At 40.5% G+C, this 22,665-nt stretch overlaps 1 protein-coding gene across 2 annotated transcripts in view; it reads left to right on the top strand.

Moving 5' to 3' along the window:
• csmd2 (CUB and Sushi multiple domains 2) overlaps positions 1 to 22,665 on the top strand; it is a 340,637-nt gene that overhangs the window by 294,728 nt on the left and 23,244 nt on the right. Inside the window, exons 58-70 of one of the 2 annotated variants that reach the window (XM_021322558.2) lie at positions 210 to 392; positions 1,943 to 2,119; positions 5,613 to 5,792; positions 5,935 to 6,108; positions 6,305 to 6,478; positions 8,861 to 8,934; positions 9,854 to 9,965; positions 10,142 to 10,321; positions 15,727 to 15,792; positions 16,056 to 16,217; positions 17,083 to 17,195; positions 17,853 to 17,940; positions 21,207 to 21,339. In XM_021322558.2, coding sequence (XP_021178233.2) covers positions 210 to 392; positions 1,943 to 2,119; positions 5,613 to 5,792; positions 5,935 to 6,108; positions 6,305 to 6,478; positions 8,861 to 8,934; positions 9,854 to 9,965; positions 10,142 to 10,321; positions 15,727 to 15,792; positions 16,056 to 16,217; positions 17,083 to 17,195; positions 17,853 to 17,940; positions 21,207 to 21,339 — 1,816 coding nt within the window. Of the gene's footprint in view, positions 1 to 209; positions 393 to 1,942; positions 2,120 to 5,612; positions 5,793 to 5,934; positions 6,109 to 6,304; positions 6,479 to 8,860; positions 8,935 to 9,853; positions 9,966 to 10,141; positions 10,322 to 15,726; positions 15,793 to 16,055; positions 16,218 to 17,082; positions 17,196 to 17,852; positions 17,941 to 21,206; positions 21,361 to 22,665 lie in introns of those variants that run through there. The other variant, XM_036144950.1, reaches the window with a different exon arrangement.

The raw sequence follows: 22,665 nt of genomic DNA, 5'->3' as shown, positions 1-22,665 counted from the left end.
TCTTGTGAACTTTGTGCGGCATGCACAAACAATCAAACTTAACTGGCAATGCGACCATTCATTTGGGAGGTAGGCAATTATCATATCACTGGATCTATGGGAAAAGACACGAGTCATTGTTCTAACTACGCAGTTCTGCAGGATTCATTCCCGATGCATGCTCATGCACAAATGTTCTTTATGTTTAACGGTTTGGTTTGTCATTGTAGGGGAATCCAGTGGTCTATGTGGCGATCCAGGCGTACCTGTTCACGGCATTCGTCTTGGAGATGAATTCACTGTGGGCAGCGTCGTACGTTTCAGCTGTGAACCTGGTTACATTCTAAAGGGTTCCCCAGAGAGAGCGTGTCTGGCCAACGGTACATGGGTGGGAACACAACCGGAGTGTCATGGTAAGAAACTCCTACTACATTCGCTAAAAAAAGTTGAACTCCCGCTTCATTCCTGTGGCTGTGAGCTCTGTTAAACAGTTGGAATATGAAGAACTGGTTCATTATTGTGTTCCTGTTGTTTTTGAATATATGCAGTCGTTTGATCACAAGATTATATTCTGGACATATCCACAGGGAAAACCCAGTAGATCTACAATATAATAAAGCATTAAATGTTCTGCCTTGGGATTTACTGCAAGGAAAACAAGGACATCACATACAAAATTATGCATGGTTTTGGGGTAAATTATTACTAGACTTAACCTGAAAAACTGCTACAAAGCACTTTTGATACGTGTAAAATGGTCACATTTGTTCTGTTAAGTAAGTGTTTTGAATTTTCTTATTCATCTTTATACAATTTTTCCTGACAAGGTTATTTCATTCGTCTCTTTGAATTTGATTCACCAAAGACTTGCAAATGTAGAAAAGCCAAAAAAAATTCAACAATTTCAGCAATAATATGAGACCTTCCTTTTTGAATACTTCATGTCCCAATTTGACATCACGCCCAAGTGATGAATTAAACCTCAACGTCAAGTGCCTAAAACCAAGGTCCCACGGTCATTTCTCTGCATATGTGTGGGTGAGCAGGTGAACGGGAGTCAAGCGAATAAATAAACTTTGAAAACGAGAGAAGTTGCAAATATTTTGGTTTTGTTTGCAAATGAATTAACAATTTGCAATAATAGCAGTAATCCCTTAATAAGATACCTGAAAGTTTACTTAGGTCCCTTAAGACACACAAGAAAAACATTTATCTGATGTGGGCATTCTCAGAATCATGACCTGCCTTACAGACCGTGTCTGGTAGGAGCTCACAACAACTCTCCACACACCCCCTCACCCCCAACCCTACCCCCAACCTACAGCACAACTGTCCCATGCCTCACTCCGTGTGCATCGCGCTCAGTAGCCAAGGTTGCCCACCTGTTCTCAGTTGGCAGGGACTTCAAGGGGCAGGCTACATCTGGTCATGATGGGAGGCCAATGCCCCCGGGGTTCTGACGGCCCGGGGCAAGCTGGAGACTGTAATGAACAGAACTATTGCTAGCGGCTGGACAGACACCAAGGGATTTTTTTCTGTGTAAAGGATGTGTCTGTCAAAGCTGGATTGCTTACAAAGTAGGAGGTATAAAAACGTAATCGGGGTAGGAGTGGGTAGATGGAAAAAGCGAGCGGGAAAAACAAAAAGGAGAGAAACTGAACCAGGGGGAGCTTTAGATGGGGCCCCGTTGGAGGTAATTGAAAATAAATGGCATGGAGAAATATCTCAGTCAGAATGTACAGACCAGTCAGATGACATAATGAATTGTGTTAACTTTTGACACAGTTATATTGCTGGAGGCTTCAAGCTTTTAATGTTGGTTGATGGGCTGACTCAGAAGAGACAAAACAACAAAATTAATTTTTAAAGTTAATCAGCGTCGAAACTGTGTGAATGGCTTCCCATAAAATAAAAAGGTACCTTCAATATTTTCTCTTCTACTCTTCTTTATTTTCTTTCACAGTGATCTCATGTGGAAATCCAGGAACTCCACGGAATGCCCAGATCCTTGTTCACGATGGACTGACTTTTTCCAGATCCATCACTTACAGTTGCAGGGAAGGTTACTACTCTACTGGACTGCTTACCCGACACTGTACCGTAAACGGGACCTGGACAGGCAACATGCCAGAGTGCTCAGGTAACTGACAGCTCGAAAGGCAAACAGTCACATTTAGATGGAAGTTATTATGTCCCTTTTCATGTTTGAATAGAGTTTCTAAGGTCTTTATGGAATCCATTTGACCCTATTAGGTAAGCACCGGATCTGATCTGGTACTGAAACCAATCTGCTGGAAAAGCTCTTCCCTCAAAAGCACTTTTCTGCAACTAAACATTCTGTCATCAGCATTTCAGCCACTGACAACTATACTGATCCCTCCTCTGGGAACAATCCTCTTACAAATAGTGCTTTAAATTGGCTTTAGATGGTATAGCACTGAAAAGCATGCCTAGATGAGATATGCACCGAAAAAGTCCCATTTCTCAGGTAAGAGAAAAACACATTTTCCTAAGAGTTTTTCAAAGGACCCACTCAACCATGGAAGCAATTTAGACCTTTATTTTTTTTTCCCAGTATGCAACACATAAAGAGACACACCTTTTTAATATGTGAACGTCTGGGCAAACCTGCACCTCTTTTGTTTTAATGCACTAAAATTTCCTGAATTCCTTACTATACAGTGTTTATGTTGAGTATTTTAACTGGTTTAATGTGCTAAACCAACACATGGTAGTGCATAAGTGTGAAGTAAAAGAATAAATTGCACGGATTACATGTTTGTTTGTTTGTTTGTTTTTTCCTAGTGGAAATCCGAAAAGTGTGATGTGGTTTTGTATTTAGCACCTCTGTGTCAATACCATGCCGAACCATTTTTCTGCTGTAATTACGGTTGCAGGTTTTGGAGGTAATGCTGATGTCTCAATCAGCTTTGCACATTTGGAGACGTGTTTGTAAAATAGCTCAAATTCAGTGAGATTGGATGGGAATGGCTGCGAACAGCAATTTTAAAGTCTCTCCACAAATTCTCATTTCAATTTAAGTGTGTACTGTAATTGTGCCATAATACATGAAGCGATTCCATTGTAGCTAAGCATGCAGCTCTGGCTGCATGCTTAGGGTTGTTCTATTGGAATGGTAACCTACGCTCCTGTCTCAAGCCTTTTGCAGCATCTAGAATGTTTACTTCCAGTGTTGGCCTTTATTTGCCCCTCTCCTTCTTCCGATCAACTTTGATTTTAGATAAGTTTACTTGGCTGCTTCACATATTTATGCTGTTGTTGCCAAGCCACATCTTGGTAGATTTGCAATAGAGCAGGTTTTAGCCGGGCTTTACCCCTGTATGCAGAGAGAAACTTGTTCAGTCTTCCTAGACCTCTCATAGTCCACTGTGACCTCCTTGGTCTTGCTGGTGTTCAGGATGAAGTTGATCTTGGAGCACCGCTGTGTCTGGTTGTGGACCTCAATTCTGTAGTGGGTCTCATCATTGGTGGATATGAGACCCACCACAGTGATGTTGTCCGCAAACCTCACAACCATGATTGTGGAGTGGATAGCAGAGCAGTTTTGTGTGAAGAGGGTGAAGAGAGCAGGGCTGAGGACATAACCCTGTGGCATTCCAGTGTTGGGGATCAGTGGGCCGGATGTGAGTTTCCCTATCCTCAAAATGTGGGGCTTGTTGGTGAGGAAGGCAGTGATCAAAGGGCAAAGCGGTGCATATATTCCCAGGTTGTGAAGCTTCAGGGCCGCCGTGTCTGGAAGCATGGCTCCACATGGAAAGCACATGGTACACCCAGGTGGTGAGGATAGGGAAACAAACATCCGCCCCACTGATCCTCAACACTGGTACGTCACAAGATTGTGTCCTCAGGCCTGCTCTCTTCATCCTCTTCACCCATGACTGTTTTGCTATCCACCCCACAAACAGGAGGTCCAGGGAGACCGAACACGCTCCACTCTGCGTACAGGGGGTGGGGGTGGGGGTGGGGGTGGGGGTGGGGGTGGGGGTGTAGCCTGTGGACACTCAGCATTAGATTCCTGAGCAATCCCATCTCTTACGACCTCTCCTGGTTTCACCTGCCACCTGGTGAAGAAAGCCCAACAATGGCTCTTCTTTCTCAGGCAACTGAAACGGACTTTCCACTAAGCTGCTAAAAATCTTTACATTGCTACCATAGAAAGTGTTTTATGTCTCAGCATAAGTGTGTCAAAACACACTTATATAATCTGATTGAATGTATAATCTGACTTAATTTGACTTAATTTGACTTAATTTGAAAGTGCCTTGAGATGACATGTTTCATGAATTGGCGCTATATAAATCAAATTGAACTGAGTTGAAAAAATGCACCTCACACATTTCAGACTTTTATTTTTAATATCATGTTTTCCTTTAACTTTAGTTCTATGTTACTTTTTGTTAGACCATCACATAAAATCCCAACATGTAAATCAAATTCAATAAAGCATGTTAAAAAATCCTGCATGGCAATATGGACAAGAAGATATTCATTTAATTAAAAAAAAAGTAATAGAAGGTGGTAATTATGGTAATTCCCAAAAGAGGGACACAAAAGAGTTGCTTATTTGGTCTTCTGGTAGAAAAAGCGTCATCATCAAAAGGAGTGGCCTGACAGTCTGTTATCAATATGTCTAATAAAAGGCACATTGCTGCTGTACAGAGCCGGGAGACCCTAGTAAATAGAGGTCAACCAATCTTCTCAGTGGAGCGGATTAAACCGTAAGCAGCATCATGACGGATTTCAAAGCTTAGAATTTCATATGATCCCAGTTATTTGTCACAACACTTCGACAGAACATTTTCGGTGATCAAATTATCTCTGCAGATCCAGAAACCCTTTCTGAATAAAGGCAACCCAACAGTGGTGTAGGTTCCTCACTGCCCTGTCTTTACCATGCTAACGTAATGCGACTTCATTTCGCAATCGGTGGACATGTCACCGTAATCAAAGACTAATGTTATGCCAGGGCAAAATCATGTCTGTGGCCTTTTGCACTTTGTCGCAACTGTGTAGACAAGCCTAGAAAGGCGTTGAGCTTCCCCTAAAAGCATCCTAACAGCTCGATAGACGATAAGTGCTTTCTCATTCAAGGGAAAGTGCAACACTTCAAAGAAGCTTAGTTTCCTTGTCCTACTTACAGGTTTTCTTTCTCAAACACACAGGATGTACACATTAACAACGCCTTATTGTCCCAAGGCATCTTTCTGCTAGATGTCATGTCCTCGATTTATTTTTCTTTGTAGACATTTACCGATAGAGCTGAGCTGCAGTGAATTTGAGTCGCGCAGTGCAATCCTCACTCTTGTTACTCTTTGACTCTGTTTTTCCTGCAGGGTGATAGAGTACAGTCAAGCAAAATTGGGGTTCTTTTTGCAGTGGCTCTGTAGAGCAAATGCAAACATTTACAGGATTTATTAGAAACTGCCATTTTTCTAAAGGATAGAATTTGACATAAAGTAATTTCAAGGTAAGATAAGCAACAACAAAAAAAAGAAAATAGGGTATGGGAAAACGATTTGAAGCCTTATTGCCTGAAGTATTGTGTACAAAGTCTCTGAAAAGTTCTTCAACAGTTTGACCAATCAGTTTTCTATCCTATGTTGTTACTGCAGTAATCAACTGTGGTGACCCTGGAGTGCCAGCCAATGGAGTTAGATTCGGGAATGATTTCACCTACAACCGAACAGTCACCTTCCAGTGTTCTCCTGGGTATACCATGGATGCTGACAGAGCCTCTTCTCTCATCTGCACCAAGGATCGGACCTGGAATGGCACCAAACCGCTCTGTAAAGGTACATTTGCATTGGATAAAGTTAGAGAATTGGCAAACGAGTCTCCGTACTGTTTCTGTTCTCTGTTGTGTCACTACTTTACATTACTAGATAGAGGAGGGAGAAAAAAAAAAACATTCATCCCTCTTTTTCTTCCTTGCAGCGATTGTCTGTGGTCCACCACCCCTCATCCCCAATGGACAGGTTGTTGGCACAGACTTAACCTGGGGCTCGAGCATAAGTTACTCCTGCAACCAAGGCTACCAGCTGTCCCTGCCTACTGTGTTAACATGCCAGGGCAACGGCAACTGGAGCGGAGAGAAACCGCAGTGTTTCCGTAAGTGGCACCCCACTGAAATGCTTTACATATTGTGATTAGTTTCTGAGATTGTTCTACCCCTATATGCACGTGCGTGTCCTGCAGGACGTAGCTCACCCTCTTGAGAATCTAATTAAAACCCAACACGTGTTGCAGGTCACCTAATGTTATGTCGCTCTCTCTTCCCTCCATCCGTCCCGTTGCTTTGTCACAGCTGTATTCTGTGGAGACCCAGGACTGCCGGATCAAGGCAGAAGGGAGGACCGGGGTTTTACCTATCTTTCCTCCGTCTCTTTCTCCTGCAACCCGCCCCTCATCTTGGTCGGTTCAGCCAGGAGGTACTGCCAGTATGATGGCACTTGGAGTGGCACGCAGCCCTCCTGTATAGGTAAGCTCCCAGTTTATTCATCCAATTATGAAACGAACCGTGGCAATATTCTTAAAATTTAGCGTACTGTGATTGAATTAAGCCACAGAATGATAGTTACAGCCACTGCAGTAATGTTTTCGTTATACACATCATCTGGACCTACAGGATTCAGGTTCAGCTTTAACTTATGAAAAGTTTCTTTTAACCCTTATGATTTTTTATGCTGTTGTATTTATATTTCATTTGTGCAATCCGGTTTTTGACCCCTGAAAATTATTTTTAAAACTCCAGTCCAGCGTTTATATATCTTACCCAATACAACCAGTAGGTAAAGATGGTAGGTGCTATCTGTTTTTTAGTTGCAATAACTGCATCTCTTATATCCGTACACCTATCTTTGTGATGTGACATTTCAATTTGCAACAATCTGCTGACATTTAAGTTATGCCTATGCATCTGACATGAAACGATTGGAGCAACATGTATACCTATACCCCTCACACCATTTGTGACATGAAAGCTCATTTCAGCGCTCGCAGAAAACATATTACAATACGGTATGAAATACTTACAGATTTCCATATTTGTTTTTTGTAACATCTAATTGTTTCAACCAGCAAACTGGGTATAATGTCAGACAAAGATTAAAGCAATGTTTGAAATATTTCTATTTTTAAGAAAAAACAAATAAACCAACCATTATCTTTACAGAAAAATTGAATTATCTGTGATTAACCATACATTTTGCATTCAATTGCATAAGGCCACAACTCAGATCATATTACTGCATGAACCGTAGAATCAGGAAATCACTTGTCTGACAAAACGAAGGAGTTTAAAAGGCCTCAAAAAGCAACACCACTTTGGAACTCAGCAACAGATGGGAAACAGAGCCAGTGACACTCATATTTCTGGAAAGGGGGACAAAGTTCTATCTAAGACTTTGGGATTTAATAAAACTACAATAAGAGCCATCATCCACAAATGTTAAAAACATAGAACAAAAATAATATTTTCGACCTACCAAAACTACACGAAGAGCGCATCAGCAAAAAAAAATCTATGAGGTCACAAACAAACCCAGAACAACATCTAAAGAACCGCAGATTATATCGCATGCATTAAGGTCCATGTTCATGTTCAACAATAAAAAGGGAGACTGGGCAAAGATGGCATGGATGCAGGAGCTTCGAGGCAGAAACTGCTGATGAGCAGAAAGAACACAAACGCCTGTCTTACATTTGCCAAAAAAGACTTTTGGGCAAATATTCTGTGTACAGATGAGAAAGGAAATGGACCTTTTCAGAAGGTGTGCGTCAATTTATACCTGACGTAAACCTAACACAGCCTTTCAGAATGAGAACATCCCACTGACACTCATGAATGCTGCTCTCTAGCAGACAGTCAGGAAGGAGAACATCCGGCCATCAGTTTGTGACCTTAACTTTAAACACACACCTGGGTTATCCAATCTAAATCACACAAGCAAGTCCACGTTTGGGCGACTTACAACAGAACAAAATGAAGGATTTGGTGTGAGCTAGTCAAAGTCCAGATGTAAACTGGAGAGATAACGTGGCCTGAGCCTAAAACTGAGTAGCCATGATCATAAATCATCCAATGTGGCTGCCGGTGAGGATTCTCAGTCATCCAGGTCATGGTCATCCCAAAAAAGGTTAAAAATCACCTTTTTTCCCATAGGACAGGTTGATTTGAATAGCTTTTTCTCCTTAAGTAAAATAACTTTGTTTGATCACCTGAAACAGGCAAAATCAGAAGAAATATATAAGAAACAAAAAAGGTTGTTGTAAAAGGTGGATGTAAAACAGCCTTGTTATAGCATAAAGTGAAATAAAAATAGTTTACAATAATATAGAACGGTAAAAATTTATTTGTTCCAGAATGTTTAAAGCAGGAATCCTTTTCTGCATAATAAACATTAGTTTTAATATGAAAATTAATTTGTGAACAATAATGACATACCCTAACGTTATACCTAAGAGATAGAAAAACAGCAAGGAAATAAAGATGGAAGATTGCAAACTGCTCCCAGAAAGATCTATAGTGTGTTCAAAAAGAAGCACAGATTCCTCCTGTTGTACAAAGTTTTCCATGCATTAGGGAGACATGTTGTTCCAGATCAGCTTCTTCTGTCTGTTCCTGGAATCCCCAGTGATTCAAAGCCTGCAACAAGCCTGCTGTCACAGAACATTTTGCTTTACACGTCACCCGAGATCAATTATCTCGATTCTGACAATGTATCGGAGTCCTTATCACGCTGCAAATGTTTAGCCTCGGAAAATGAAGGGATGGAAATCAAAAAAGGAAACTAAAGTTATAACCTTTGAAATCACCATATTTTAAATGGGAGAAGTCACTGGAGTCGGTTGTTTGTTTCAGATCCAAGTCACACCACCTGTGGAGACCCCGGCATTCCGCTCTTCGGAAATCAGAACAACAGTCAAGGCTACCAGGTTTGAAAATGTTGTCGTGCGGGAAATTCGGTTTATATGTCGAACAATAGCATTCAATTAAATCTCAAAAGGTCATTTCCCCCCCTTCTTCTGTCTTTGTTACTACAACCTGTACTCTCCCTTGATTTTGTAATGTAAGCTCTTTTTTTTCAGCTTGTTCTGCAAAGGTTGAAGATTCAATGATTAATGCAATATTGATGGTGTGAGAAAAGACATTGTCCCTCTAGGCCTACCTTAGATCCCGTTAGGATTCCACAATATTTTAAGCTTCTTTGATCTAAACTCCTGAGCCATGTTGCAAGTAAGACAGTAAGAGATTTGGTCCTGTAACGACAAGTGAAGGTCTTGCAGAAGTGGCCCTGTGATCATTCAGAGGTGCTTTCTCAGAAACATATCGGAAGCTACGAAACTGGTGCTAAACTATGCTTAGAAAAAAGAAATTTGATATTGATTACTGTTTCAATCTGTTTAGGCATAAAATGGTCAGCAGCGCATCTCTTCCCCCGCCAATCTGGTGAAGTCTAACTAACATCTGTTGATTTTAACAATTCAGCGCCTTGCAAACGGATTTATTCCTTGAGGTTTTTTCCCATTTTATTACTTTATTACCACTAACGTCTGTGTTTTGTGTTGAGACTTTATATTATCGGCCTACAAAAGGCAGAACATTAATGTGAAGGTATAATAAAGGATACAGGGTTTTCAGGTTTGTCTAAAAGAGAAATATTCTGAAAAGTGCGGGGTGTGCATTTACGCCCCTTTTTGCTCTGATTCCACTAGACAAAATCCAGGTCATCCAATTGCAAAAGCGTGTGCAAAATTCCCCTGCCTGTTCTAATCGCACTTGTTCCCCAGGTTGAATCCCGACCTTGCAAATTATTTCCTGCAACCGTATTTTTTCTTGCTTGTCCTGTTACAGATTGGCAGCACCGTGTTCTTTAACTGCAGGAAGGGCTACTTGTTGCAGGGCTCCATTTCACGCACGTGTCTGCCCAACCTCACCTGGAGTGGGTTTCAGCCCGAGTGCATTGGTAAGCGCGGAGATTCTCATGCTAAAAATTATGCGCACAAACACACCTAGTGGAGTATAATTAAAATGACCGCCATTCAAGCATTACTCGGAACGTGCTGCCTACATATTGCAATGGTGCTATTTTTAGCAACTTCTTCTTCTGCCCTTTGAATTTGTGTCCCGCTGTCTCTGCAGCCCACCACTGCAGCCAGCCAGAGATGCCTGCTCAGTCTGATGTGAGAGCCATTGAACTGCCATCCCTTGGCTACACGTTGATCTACACGTGTCAGCCCGGCTTCTACCTGGCTGGAGGATCAGAACACAGAACCTGCAGGTCCGACGGTAGCTGGTCAGGGAAACCCCCGCTGTGTGCAGGTAAGGACATGCTTATATCAAATCTGTAAAACTGTATCAGTTTCAGCAAGCATGGCTCATATGTGCACCTTTTTTTTTTTTTTTTTACTGCAGCAATATTGTCTAAATGGATTTACTTTACAACAGCTATGTTAATAATCTCAAATAAAATTAGAAAATAGCCATACCTCTTCAATTTATTTTACATTTTGTCACATTAAATCTACAAATTCAATGGATTTCACAAAAGTAGTGCATAGTTATGAGCACAGCTCTCAAATTCTTTCCGCCGTCGTTCCAAAGTCACCTGACCTGACCTGAATCAGGAGCGAGGGTTCCGCAGGAGGCATTAATCCAGTCTACCCCGTTTCCATTATTAACCAACTAGAAGGAGGATTGTTAGGCCTACTTGTGTTGAAACGTGAACGACGAGTGTCCGCACTTCATTGTTCAGCGTGTGGGTTAAAACCGAAAGTTACACAAAACTGTTCTCCCGCGATTGTTTGAATACCGAGGCTGCCTGTTATGAGGAGAATCGCGTCTGTTTAAACTCCATTCACAACATTTCTGCTCAATATGGCACCTCCTCAACAAGTAAACAGCTCTCTGGCCGTTTCCAAATTTCTGAAGGAAATACAATTTGTTCTGATTGTCGCTCATCTCCAGGAATTGTGTTTCTAAATAGACCCGCGTGAATTGATCAAATTAAAACGACTCCCAAAGTTCAAATAATCACTGAATGAAGTTAAGACCATAACTATTCATTACTGAACGCTCTTTCTCTGCTGCTCTGTTAACACGAACTGCAGCAGGAATTACTGATAAGCTGAGAAAGAAGCTGAAACAGCTCCTCAGAAGGCGGGCTTTAGACTGAGCTCTGAACGGACAGTGTTGTGAATGGATCATCCGCAGACCAGATGGGCTCTGTTAGTTTTTTTGCATGAGGAATGCCATGTATGGCGTGTGAAGTCAGAGGAATGTGTGTGTCACACGGTGGAACGAAAGATACCTGATTTTTTATTTCATTTCAGATACCTGTAAATAGAATCTAGTGAAGGTAGCGTCTGGCAGAGTTTAGTTGGTGGACGAACTCTATGTCAATATTTACGTGAGGTTCCCCGTCCTACCGAAGAATTTCACTAAACTGAAAGCAATAACTACACGGGAAGAGTTCAAATCATTTTCCTTCCATCCAAAGTTTTGTATTATGTTCTGTTGGTTTTTAGCATTAAATCCCGTTGAAGTCCCATTAAATCCCATTAAAATGCATTGAGGTTTGTGATTCTAACACAACAAAATGTAAAAAAAAAAAAAAGACGTTTAATGGGTGTTAATATTTTACAAGACAATTTATACATCTGTACAAACACAGTGATACATATTTCCACGATGTAAACCAAATATTGGTTTTGTTCTTATGACCACCGAACCAAGAGCTCACCTCAACAGCAAAGCATTATGAGTGCTGTTTTCTCCAACTGGCTTATAATAAAGATGAAACATAATTTTCCACGTGTTAATGCAGAATGTTTTAATTTTGTTTAGCACGGTTTAAAAATAGGGGGAAACAGGAAGCTTACCTTTCTCAGAACCGTTACCAATGAGCTTATAGGACTACATTGTGTCTCATTCATTTTCAGTTGGCAAATTTTGGAGCACAGTCTCATTTTAAAATGTCTAAGCCATCAGCATGGACTGTTTTCAAGTGGATTTATATTGTTGTATATTCTATCAATCCGGGCATTGGTTATTCCTGCTTATGCAACTTCATTCATTGAAAAAAATCCAACCAAATCTCCCTTTAATTCTATAGTTTGCATTTTTATCAAGCTATTACAACATAATAAAGTCAAATTAATTTCAGAAAATTTAAAATGATTATTTTTTTACTTCTGACCGAAGTAAAAAACAAAGTACATTTCTATTCGTTTTTCTTGATTTGAAGTATAAAGAACCCGTACCGACCCATGACTGTTGTGTACGGTCACCCCCTTGTAAATACTCAACCTTTGTTCCAGGTAGCTCCATTGGATTCCTCTGAACTAGATGAGCAAAGATAAAACCATGCCTCTTTTTTAAAAGCTGCTTAGCACATCTCTCACCAAACCAAATGTATAACAGCATTCTAACAGAACTGGTGCTACTCAGAACCAACATTTCACAGCCTTTTTCTACCTCTGATGTCCATGTGACCTAATAAGTAATCGCCAGCGGTTGAGTTGTTTCGCCTCGGCTCAGTTCTTTCCCCTGTGGTCTAATAAAGGTAAAACACAGCTTTTTGGCAGGAGTGAAGAGAAAGTAAGTTTTTCGAAATAAAATGCTTGAGCCTGTTCATCAAATAGATGGATAGAGCCACATTTGCTTTAGAAGTTATTCCAGTTTTAGAGCAAAAATGCATAAAATCACAGTAAAGTAGATTTTAGAAGCAAGTGTGGTTTTAAAAATGAAGATTAAAGAGAAACCATTCCTCTCAAGGAATCTCACATTCATCAAATAAAGCCTACACAGATGAGCATCCCCCAAACAACAACTACAAAACTCAGTTTTGCTGTTTGCTAAATAGAGAATAAATACAAAACACTGCCCGGGTTGTGGATCTGTGTGCTAAAATGTTCAAAATGAGCACTTTCATAAGCATTAATATTTTCTGTAAACCTGAAACTTAACAAACTGGTGTTACCTTTGAAGCAACATGCCAATGGCAGGCTAATAAGCTTTATCTTTTTTTTTAAAGAAAAATGACGAGCAAGCTTTAATGAGTTCCTGTCAGGATTATGAATTTTAAAACGCACAAGTAGTGATTGCTTTAATCTGTGTGAGCTGAATTTGTAACTACTTCTTAGAAAGGGTGAACTTGCACAAAACTGATTGCTTGTGACACTGTCAGATAAAAAAAGAAGAAAATGCCTTGATATCTTTATCATTAAGACTGATTTGATTGTATGCACCCGACTTCCTATAGATTGCTGTATTGTTTTTGTTTTTAGTTCTTTGCATTTGATTATTCTTTTTGAAGAATCTCCTCTTTTTATTTGTTTTTTTTTAATCTAGTTTTACTGATGCTGTGCCAGACCCCCAGCTTCCCATAGTGAAGAAACTGGGGGTGTCTGATGTCGACGAATAGCCCCGTTACTGCATTTTTGTTCTACGACGCATGCCAGAGTAGGATGGTCCATCCATCACACCATTAGATTGCCTGAAGCCCAACACGCCCGTACAAATACAAACAAATCGACAAGCTTTGAAAGATTAACCAAGTTACAAGAGTTGATTAGGCCAATTCTAGCTATTGATCTGATTGGTCAGATGTCCGTCTTAGAAATGGTGCGGTGGACAAGAAATGGTGGACAAGTTCTAGGAGGCTAATGGACCTGCGATCACTAACCCCCACCCCCTCCCCCCAAAAGCATCAACCTAAATACATAGGGAAGAAAAAAAAAGGAGCAATCAACACACAATTATCTAAGGTAGCAGAATGCTAATGGTTGAAGAAAAACGATGTAAGGGAGGTAGATAGTCAGGAGATGGATACCTTGTCAGGCTGTTAGTGAAATATACGGGCTTGGTTGTTTTTTAAGACTTTGCAATTACGAGTAAAGGCCAGGAAGAGAACTGGCCGTTGCACATATAGGACATTAAGTTTGCCTGTGGGCACAGTGATGGAAAAGGCAGCTCAAGAGGCTGGCAGCTAATAAAGTTAGAGTGTGGGAGCATGTTTTGTGTTGATATTTATGTGTATCTCAGTCTTTACCTCCATCTAATGTGCTTCTTACAGTTATACAATGTCACCAGAATAGCTGTCTTTGTTTGCAGTTGTGAGTAAAAGCCTTTTTTTCCCCCCCAGTTTTTTTATCAGTGTGGGTGTATGTTTACTACAGTGATGTAGTCTCGTGGTCCCGTGTGAGCTGTAAGGCATTATTAAACTGCCTCCTTTGAAGCTGTGAAACTGTCTATCTGATTTAGCCAAAACCCTGCAGGGGATGCTTGGGCCGCTTTTTGACACGAGTCAAGTCCCGTCACAGGCAGCCTTTCACTCTGCCCGCCACAGGAGTTATTAGTTGTAAGCAAGACGTCCTGCTAGTAATGTCCTTTAGATCAGTATAATTCAAGTAAAGATTATTAAAACCTTATTGTGGCCTTTGAAAAGTCACCCGCTTGTCCTCATGGGCTCACATTTTCAGGCTAAAATAAGTATCAAACATGTAGAAGTATCTTGTTTTTGTTGTATTTATTGCAGACTTCATATAGTCGAAGGAAGGATGACTGGAGAAATGCAAGTCGACATACTTGATAGTAATCTGAAGAGGAAGCAAAGACAAGAATCCTAAATACACAGTAAACTCTTAACTTTTAGTTGGCTACAAAATAAAAAAAAAAAATTATTGTTAGTGTTCAATACCCATTTTACCGACTATATCCTTGAATTAACCTTGACATGCTAAATAGCTGAGCTCTAACTTTTGGTAAAAAGTCTCTTATTGTATTTTTATAGAAACTAAAAATGTACGATATTAATACAAGGTACTAGTAAGAAATATCTATCTATCTATCTATCTATCTATCTATCTATCTATCTATCTATCTATCTATCTATCTATCTATCTATCTATCTATCTATCTATCTATCTATCTATCTATCTATCTATCTATCTATCTATCTATCTATCTATCTATCTATCTATCTATCTATCTATAATGCAGTTATGAAGCAGTCAAAACATAAAATCCAATCACTTCCATGGCAACAAATGTATCAAATCAAGGAGCCTTCTCATAGCCATGGCCTTCAGATTAGCTCAAGGAAAGTGTGTACAGTGCTTCAGGAAATGGGATTTCATGGCCGAGCAGTTGTATTCCACCCTTACGTCACAAAGTTGAATTGCAAATTGTTGCATGCACGGGTGCAAAGCTTGCTGCCAAAGGACTCTAGAGCAACGGACACATATTCTCTGGAGTCACGAATAATACAGATTTGTCTGGCGATATGGTGAAAAAGCCAGATTTTAGCAGTTGCCAGTAGAATGGTGCTTGTCAGACTGCATTGTGTCAAAAGTAAAGTCTGCTGCAGTGGGATTATTACCGAGGACTGTTTTTGTGCTTGAGGCTCATATTGCTGCAAAAGGGTGGGTCAGTGTCACATTACAGAAAAAACTTTTTAAAAAAAATTCTTTATTTGTTGATATTAACCATTTCATAACATCCGTCGTGCGGCAATATATAGCGTATTTTTTTTATGACCAGTGAACCAATGTGTCGACGTTTCCTGACCAGCAGGCAAGGGGTATGCGTAGTGTACCAGAAGGGACGTGATGGACTGCGATGCTGTCCTAACCCCTTGCAGTTTTACTTTCTCAAAATTACACACCACACCAAGAGATTTCGCTCATTTAAAGGTTTCTGTTTTGTGTGTGCGCTTTGGTTTTCAGCTGATAATCGGCCAAGTGGGAGAAGTCCGGTGGGCACTGTACAAGAACCTCCATCTAAACTGCCAGGTAATGCTAGTACACCATGAATTAAGGATTGCCATATTTAACAATAAGAAGAGGTGAAATCAGTAGTTTGGTTCATTCAGATAACATTACATTATATATTCAGGCTGTTATACAGAGTTTTTCTCCATTAAGAGGCTACGATTGTTAGCTAAAATTGTACGTCAGGCGATTCAGTTTCTACAATTTCTGAGATTTACAACATCTTGACGAAGTGAAGCGTCTCAGTTGCTTTGATGTCTGTTGTTCTCTGTCATGTATCTCAGTCCCTGGTGGTGTGTTTGCCAAAAACTCCCTCTGGAGAGGCTCCTACGAGTACCTGGGAAAGAAGCAGCCAGCCATGCTCAGCATCACTGCCTTTGAACCTTTTAGCAACCGAGTTAACGGGACACTGATTGACCACAGTGGGGTTGAGCTGAAATTAGCAGGTAAGTACTCTTGAATTTATAGAGAGAGAGTCCTTTCAGCTGCTCCCTCCTTCAGGGGTCGCCACAGCTAGTCACTACTACTTGCACACAGACTTTGCAGAGGATGCCTTTCCTGTTGCAACCAGAAATCAAACCCAGGTCCTCGGGTTTAAAGTAATTTAAAGTGTTGCATAAAGGCTCTCTGTAAAATAATTGTCAAGTAGGAAGTCCTAGTGTTTTCAGTACTAGCCAGTAATTTGAAACGTTTAGGACCAAGAACATTTCTTTTCCAGTGTTTGTTGTAAAAAAGAGGCAGAACTTTTTTCAAATTTTTTCACAAGGAGACAAACCTGCAACATAACACGTAGGACTCTCATCTTTGGGTGCCATTAGTCCATGTTACAGTGTAGAAAACAGTGTTTCACTGGTTTCATTTTATAGTGGAGAACTAGAGAGATTATAATAGGATGTTAATGCAACATTATAATGTATATAATTTCCTTTTATTGTCTCTTAAAAATAAATATTATTCTTCCTAAAAAACAAAACTGAGTTCTTTAATCTATTTTAGTTGTATTAGTTGATATAAGGAGTCTGTGCTGATGACCAAGGTTGTCATAATACAAAAATTACACCCAGCTTAAATGCTTCTAAAAATATCTAAAGATATACATACAAGAGGATATATTATAATAAAAAGAATTGCTCTAATATTCATTGAGAAGCTTATGTAATGAATCTATTTGTATTTACCTCTACATTTGACATAACACAGCCATTAGTGTTATCCAACTATTAGTTATTTATTGCTTTTGGTTGACATTTTGAAAGGCAGATCTCCTTTCCTGAACCGTGTTGTCCGATCTCCAACGTGTTTTCCCCGCAGGAACGTACAAGAGGGAGGAAGCCCAGCTCCTGCTACAGGTCCACCAGATCAGGGGTCCTGTAGAGATCTTTGTGAACAAGTTTAAAATAGACAACTGGGCCCTGGACGGACACGTGAGTGCAAGCCCAAAAAGTCGTCTTTGTTACAACACCTTCCTTCGCCTCCGCAAAGACGTTGCAGCTCGCGCACTTAAACACACATCTTCATAGGAAGCCACGCGCGGGCATACATCCACACTAACCTTGTCACTCTGGGGAGATGGAGGGCCCACTGAGAGTTTTCTCTTTAATTAAAATGTCAGTTAAATCATTGCTTGGTAATCAGGACTTGACAGACCCCCTCGCTCCTCTCTCCCATATTACCCCTCCCACCCCCCCAACCCCAGGCACCTTTAATACACATACTTCTGATTTAATTAAAAAAAACAGGTCACAGTACATGTGGATCAGAGTGCTTTCATGTGCTGCTTTACAAGATGTGCACAGAAAGTGGTTTAAAGGTTCCTTCTTTTTCTAAGTCGGAGCGTTCCTCTTGTGCGAAACTCGTGCCGTGTGAAGGAGCGTGTTTGTTTGTGATCTCGAGCAGAAAAACGTCACATGAAATGCCAGCCGTGAGAGTACCCCTCAGCTCTTTCTGACATGATATTTCATTTTCTGCCTGAACCAACTGCTGACACTTTGATGACGTCCCCCCCCCCATCACCCCCCCTCCCTTTGTGCAGCCATGATGTGACACTTAAAATGTCTCCTCTCATTCCTCTCTCTCACCAGGTGTCCTACATCTCCTCATCCAACTCCTTTGTGTACCAGGGATTTGTCAGGGGAAAAGGCTTTGGCCAATTTGGTCTCCAAAGATTGGGTGAGTGAACTTCCCTCTTGGTTAAAGAGACCAGCGTAACGTGCTTTCTGAAGAGAGGTTTACCACTGTGTGTTTTTCTATATTAGCAGGAAATATAATTTATTTATACAATATTTATCCACAGTTTGCATGCATTCACCAGGCCCATAAATGTTATTCATTTGAGGCATTTATTGCATTTGAGAATTTTTTTTCGTTTATTTGTTTTTGTTTTTCTTTACAGGTTGAATTTATTGTGGAATTCTACACTAAAAAAAAATAATTTATGCACACATTTAAATTGTTTGTATATTGTCCCTCCTCCACACGTTCGCAAGACATATAGGCTCAATAATGTTGATAGATTGCCACTAATGCTTGTTTTAATGCCCGGACTACCGCTATTGACCAACTTCTGCCATAGTTCTTGTTGGCAGAATTGTTTGTCACCATTTTCCATTCATTTTCAGTGTGCTTCAAGGGTAACTCATCCCCAAATCAACTTTTTTTGGGTAATAAACTGGTAACATGGCTGTCTAATAGTGCTGTCTACAGGTCCAGGAGTCTCATTTATAAAGCTTGCGTACAAACAAAATGGGGTCTGAAACAGGCGTAAGTCACTTTCCACGCAAAAGTCGGGATTTAGAAAAAAAAAAAAAAAAACTTGACAGGAAAATGTGCGGCCCTCACGGCAACTCTCTAACCCAGGCGTACGCTCATATTTGAGACGGGCGAAATTGGCCATGCAGTTGGTAAAGTGGTGAAATACAACCAAACTGCTTGATGATTCCTCTCAGACGTTCAATTTTGCTCCACATCAGACATTAATTAAACAACAATCACAAAAATAGCACGGCATTTAAAACTGCGATCGATTTAACTTTTTAATAAGTTATTTTCATGTGGGTAACATATGATTTTACCACTCGTTTTATAAACTTATCTCTGTGATTTTTTTTATTCCACAGTTTCTTTTCTTTTTTTTCTCCATGGTTGCCATTTCACCAAGATAAATAAAAAGATCAGCTGACCCATTTTAAATACACATTAACATTCACTGGATGCTTTGCATCGACCATTTATGGTTGAATCTGGCCGTGTAGAGGGCTGACCATGAGGCGGAACCAGGTACTCAAATGTTCATGTACAACTTTGATCTATAGAGGGAAGTTGTGTGCTGGTGTGTGTGCGCATGGTTTCCTAAATCTGCCGTACGTCATTTACTTTTTCTTGCCATATGTACACTTTTAGTATGGATTCCATGCGAAGTAACATAAATGAGACCCCTGGTGATTATTTTGACAATTTACTGCATACGTGTGTCTAAAACCATCAGTGCTTCTGGGTCATATGGTTGAATCGATTGTTCCAACATAGCAGGATAAAGCAGGGTAACATTATGCTTCTGGAAGAGCCCTTACTTCAGGCCTATTAAATATGTATGTATTATGCTTAAACGACTGGTGTGTGCCAAAAAACAAACCCGTTTCAATGGGCTTTCCCAATTATACCTAGAGGAGTGGTCAGATTATAAAGCAGTATTTTTTTCAGAGGCTTGTTGATAGGGGTGTACGTATATCTTCAATTTGTATGTATAATGTGGATCTTGTGTGGATTAGAGAAAAAAAACACAACTTTGATTGAAGTTTGCTTTATGACAATTATGACAATTATGCCCTTAGTGGTTGTATGTAAACCTTTGACCAGCATTTTAATCATTGTTCTTTAGTTCCCTCTAATGGGAGAAAAGGTTATTCTCTCTTTTTTCATGTTTCCTGGGCCAGGAGTTTACTTTATGTAATTGTCCATGGTGTTTTTGTACAGTGACATATAACCAATTCTTTTATCCTAACTCTGTGTCCTTTGGGGAGCTGAATGGAAACCTATGGCTCAAACCACTGGCTAGGATTAACTAGATTCAGAGCCAGATTTTTCTCATGTGCATTTTATTCCGCCACGATAATGCAGTTTTCTTCAGACGGTACAAGATCATTCTTTCCGTGGAGGCCTTGTGAGTCAGTGCCTTGCGAACCCATTTTTACTGCTTACATGAACTAGCGCAATCCAGTTATTAGACGTAATGATGACAAAGCAGTTAACATTTAAAACGCTTCAAAAACATTTACTGCTGCCGAGCAAAAACACGCCGGTGAGCTGTCAGACAACGGAAGCTTTAAGTGGAGCAACTGACTTCTGAAAAGCATCAAGTTCATACAAAATTGCAATACAGTGCAATTTCTACATTAAACATGCGTTAATGCGTTTAACTTCTTTGCACGCCAGCGCGGAAGGTGATTCTCTAGGAATCAAGTTGCCTTGCAAACATATTCCCAGCGCCTGTGAGCGGAGACAAGCAGCAGCGGCGGGAGCGAGACTGTGCTTTGTGTTAACACCGATGAAGTATTTGTATGCACCGCAGAAAGTGGATGTGAGAATCTGGTGTAATGAGAAAGGTGCTTGAGCAGCAGGTGCACCCCCCCCCTTTTTTTTTTTGCGGCACGCTCATGAAGCAAACATCCCTGTGTTATTACAGGCGCTTAGGGCTGATGCCAGGGTATTCATCTGCGTGAGTTTAAGTGTGTGTACCAAACACCAGATCGGTGTCTGGGAGGTGGGTTAGGCATCTCGGAAATAACCCCGCTTAATTTGACGACACGTCGCGCTTTGTTTGAACTCGCCGGCGGTGTAACAGCGAGGGCCGTTCGTCTGCTTAAATGTGTCTGTGTGTCTGTTTGTGTGGCCCATGCTTATGCAGTTGGGGTTGATTGGCAAAACAAAACAAAAAAACAACAACCCTAATTTAATTCCTTCCTGTTTGTCACCCGCCCTTTATTAGAGCTTTTTTTTTTTTTTTTTGGCATTCTGTGGAGAACAGGTGGGTTGTCACCCTGTTGCTTTCGCAGACACACAACTTTAGAAATTAGATGACACATCTGAAATGAGTTAATAGCTGCCGGCCTTTGATGCCAGCAATTAAGAGTCATTGTTGGAATAATGGAATTTGACTTTCCTGTGGGTTTGGAGGGAGGGCGGGGGGAGAAAATGAACACATGGAAGTAAAAAAAAAGTACATAAATCAGTTTTACTGAGGTGGTTTATTGTGTGTAAATAGAGTGCTCCTGGTATCTCCTCCTTAGCTGCTGAAGGTTATGTTCAATTATTTCTGTATAGGACTGCTAATTTCATCAAGAATCAGTTTTAATAGAAGATTAGACAAAGTCATCTAAAATATCTGTTCAGGTAAAAGCTTATCGTCTGTTTTTTTTTTTTCTTCTTTCTTTCTCCAGAGAGCTTAGATCCTGGTAGAGACAACCCAGGCTACAACTTTGCCTCCAACAGCAGTTCAGTGGCAGCTGCCATTCTAGTGCCTTTCATAGCCATGATCATTGCAGGCTTCGCTCTCTATCTCTATAAACACAGGTAAGACTGAGATTTCATTTCATTTCTTGCTAAAATGCATCTGTCACTTCAGTTTCATTTAGGTTAAGGTTCCAGAGGTGGTCGTGCTAGAGGTAAATGTAGATGCATTTACCCCAAAATGTCACGTCCTGCGCTCCTGTGCCGCCTCCATGAGTCCAGGGAAAGCAAAGCCTACTACGTCCGCGATTTTGCTTTGTTGAAGTAACTAAAATAGAAACTGTTTGAAATATTTCACAATTTTTTTAGGTGCTACATAATTCCAAATAATTTTGCTCCATCGTTCTAATATCTTTTTTTTACAAAATAAAAGGGAAAGCCTTTGAATGACCTGATGTGTGTCCAAATGGCTAGCTGGTAGTGTGCCTACCGCTACAGATGCTTTCATACCATTTTGCCAAATGTCGACCATACATTTTAAACTATAATGTGGATAATGATGAGGACGTGGAGAGAAAAAGCAGTTTGGTGTGATTGTTTTTCAAATTGTTTTAGAAATCAAAAGGTTTGGCGAGCATTTGTGTCCTCCCCCTTTACTCTGATACATATAAATAAAATCCATCATAACAATTGTCTAATTTAACCTCGGTTGCTCAAATACCACAAGAAAATGGGAGATGTGCATGTATGAGAATTTTGAAATGGTGATTTGTTACTAAAGTCAGAACCAAAAGCTGTCACATATGAAGCGAGGAGGTCAGTGAATTCAGTAGTGTATGATGTGCACAACTGGAGGATGTATGTGGAAGTGTTGCAATGTGCCTGTAAAGCAAAAGCTAGCGTCATACCTGTCTAGGAGCGCAGAGATTGATTAGTTGGCACGCATAGACCTTACCGGGGTTCTCAGGTGTCCCGTTCCAAAAAAAAAATTAATTGTGCAAAACAGGTAAATGCCCAACCTGACCACTAGGGGGCGTAACAGTCAGTATTAATTCAGCTGTTTGTTATGAGGTTTGTTAAAAAACAATAGTGAGCATAGGACCCAGCTAGGGAAACACGTGGGACAGGTCAAGCATAACGTTGTGTAAAAACCGCATTTTCCAGCGAGGCAAGGAGAGCCTTAGACAGAGAGTGGCCCAATAGTCCCAGGGTAATTCTGGAGGTGATCCAGAGCTCACTGAGAGAATCTGTTGACCAGACAGTGTTGTTTGCCGTGCGTTCAACAAATCCAGTCTTTTGTTGAAAAGTCAAGAAGAAAGCCGTTTGTTGAAAGAAAGCCAGAAGAAGTACAAGCCATGCAGAGGATCAAGGAAACATGTGGAGGAAGGTGCTCTGGTCAGAGGCCAATATTAAGTTTGGACCTCACTATGCACGGCGTAAAACTACACA

Source organism: Fundulus heteroclitus, chromosome 13, assembly GCF_011125445.2.
Source record: "Fundulus heteroclitus isolate FHET01 chromosome 13, MU-UCD_Fhet_4.1, whole genome shotgun sequence".
NCBI lineage: Eukaryota > Metazoa > Chordata > Actinopteri > Cyprinodontiformes > Fundulidae > Fundulus > Fundulus heteroclitus.
The sequence above is the reverse complement of the archived record's forward strand: the minus strand, read 5'-3'. Positions and strand labels throughout refer to the sequence as shown.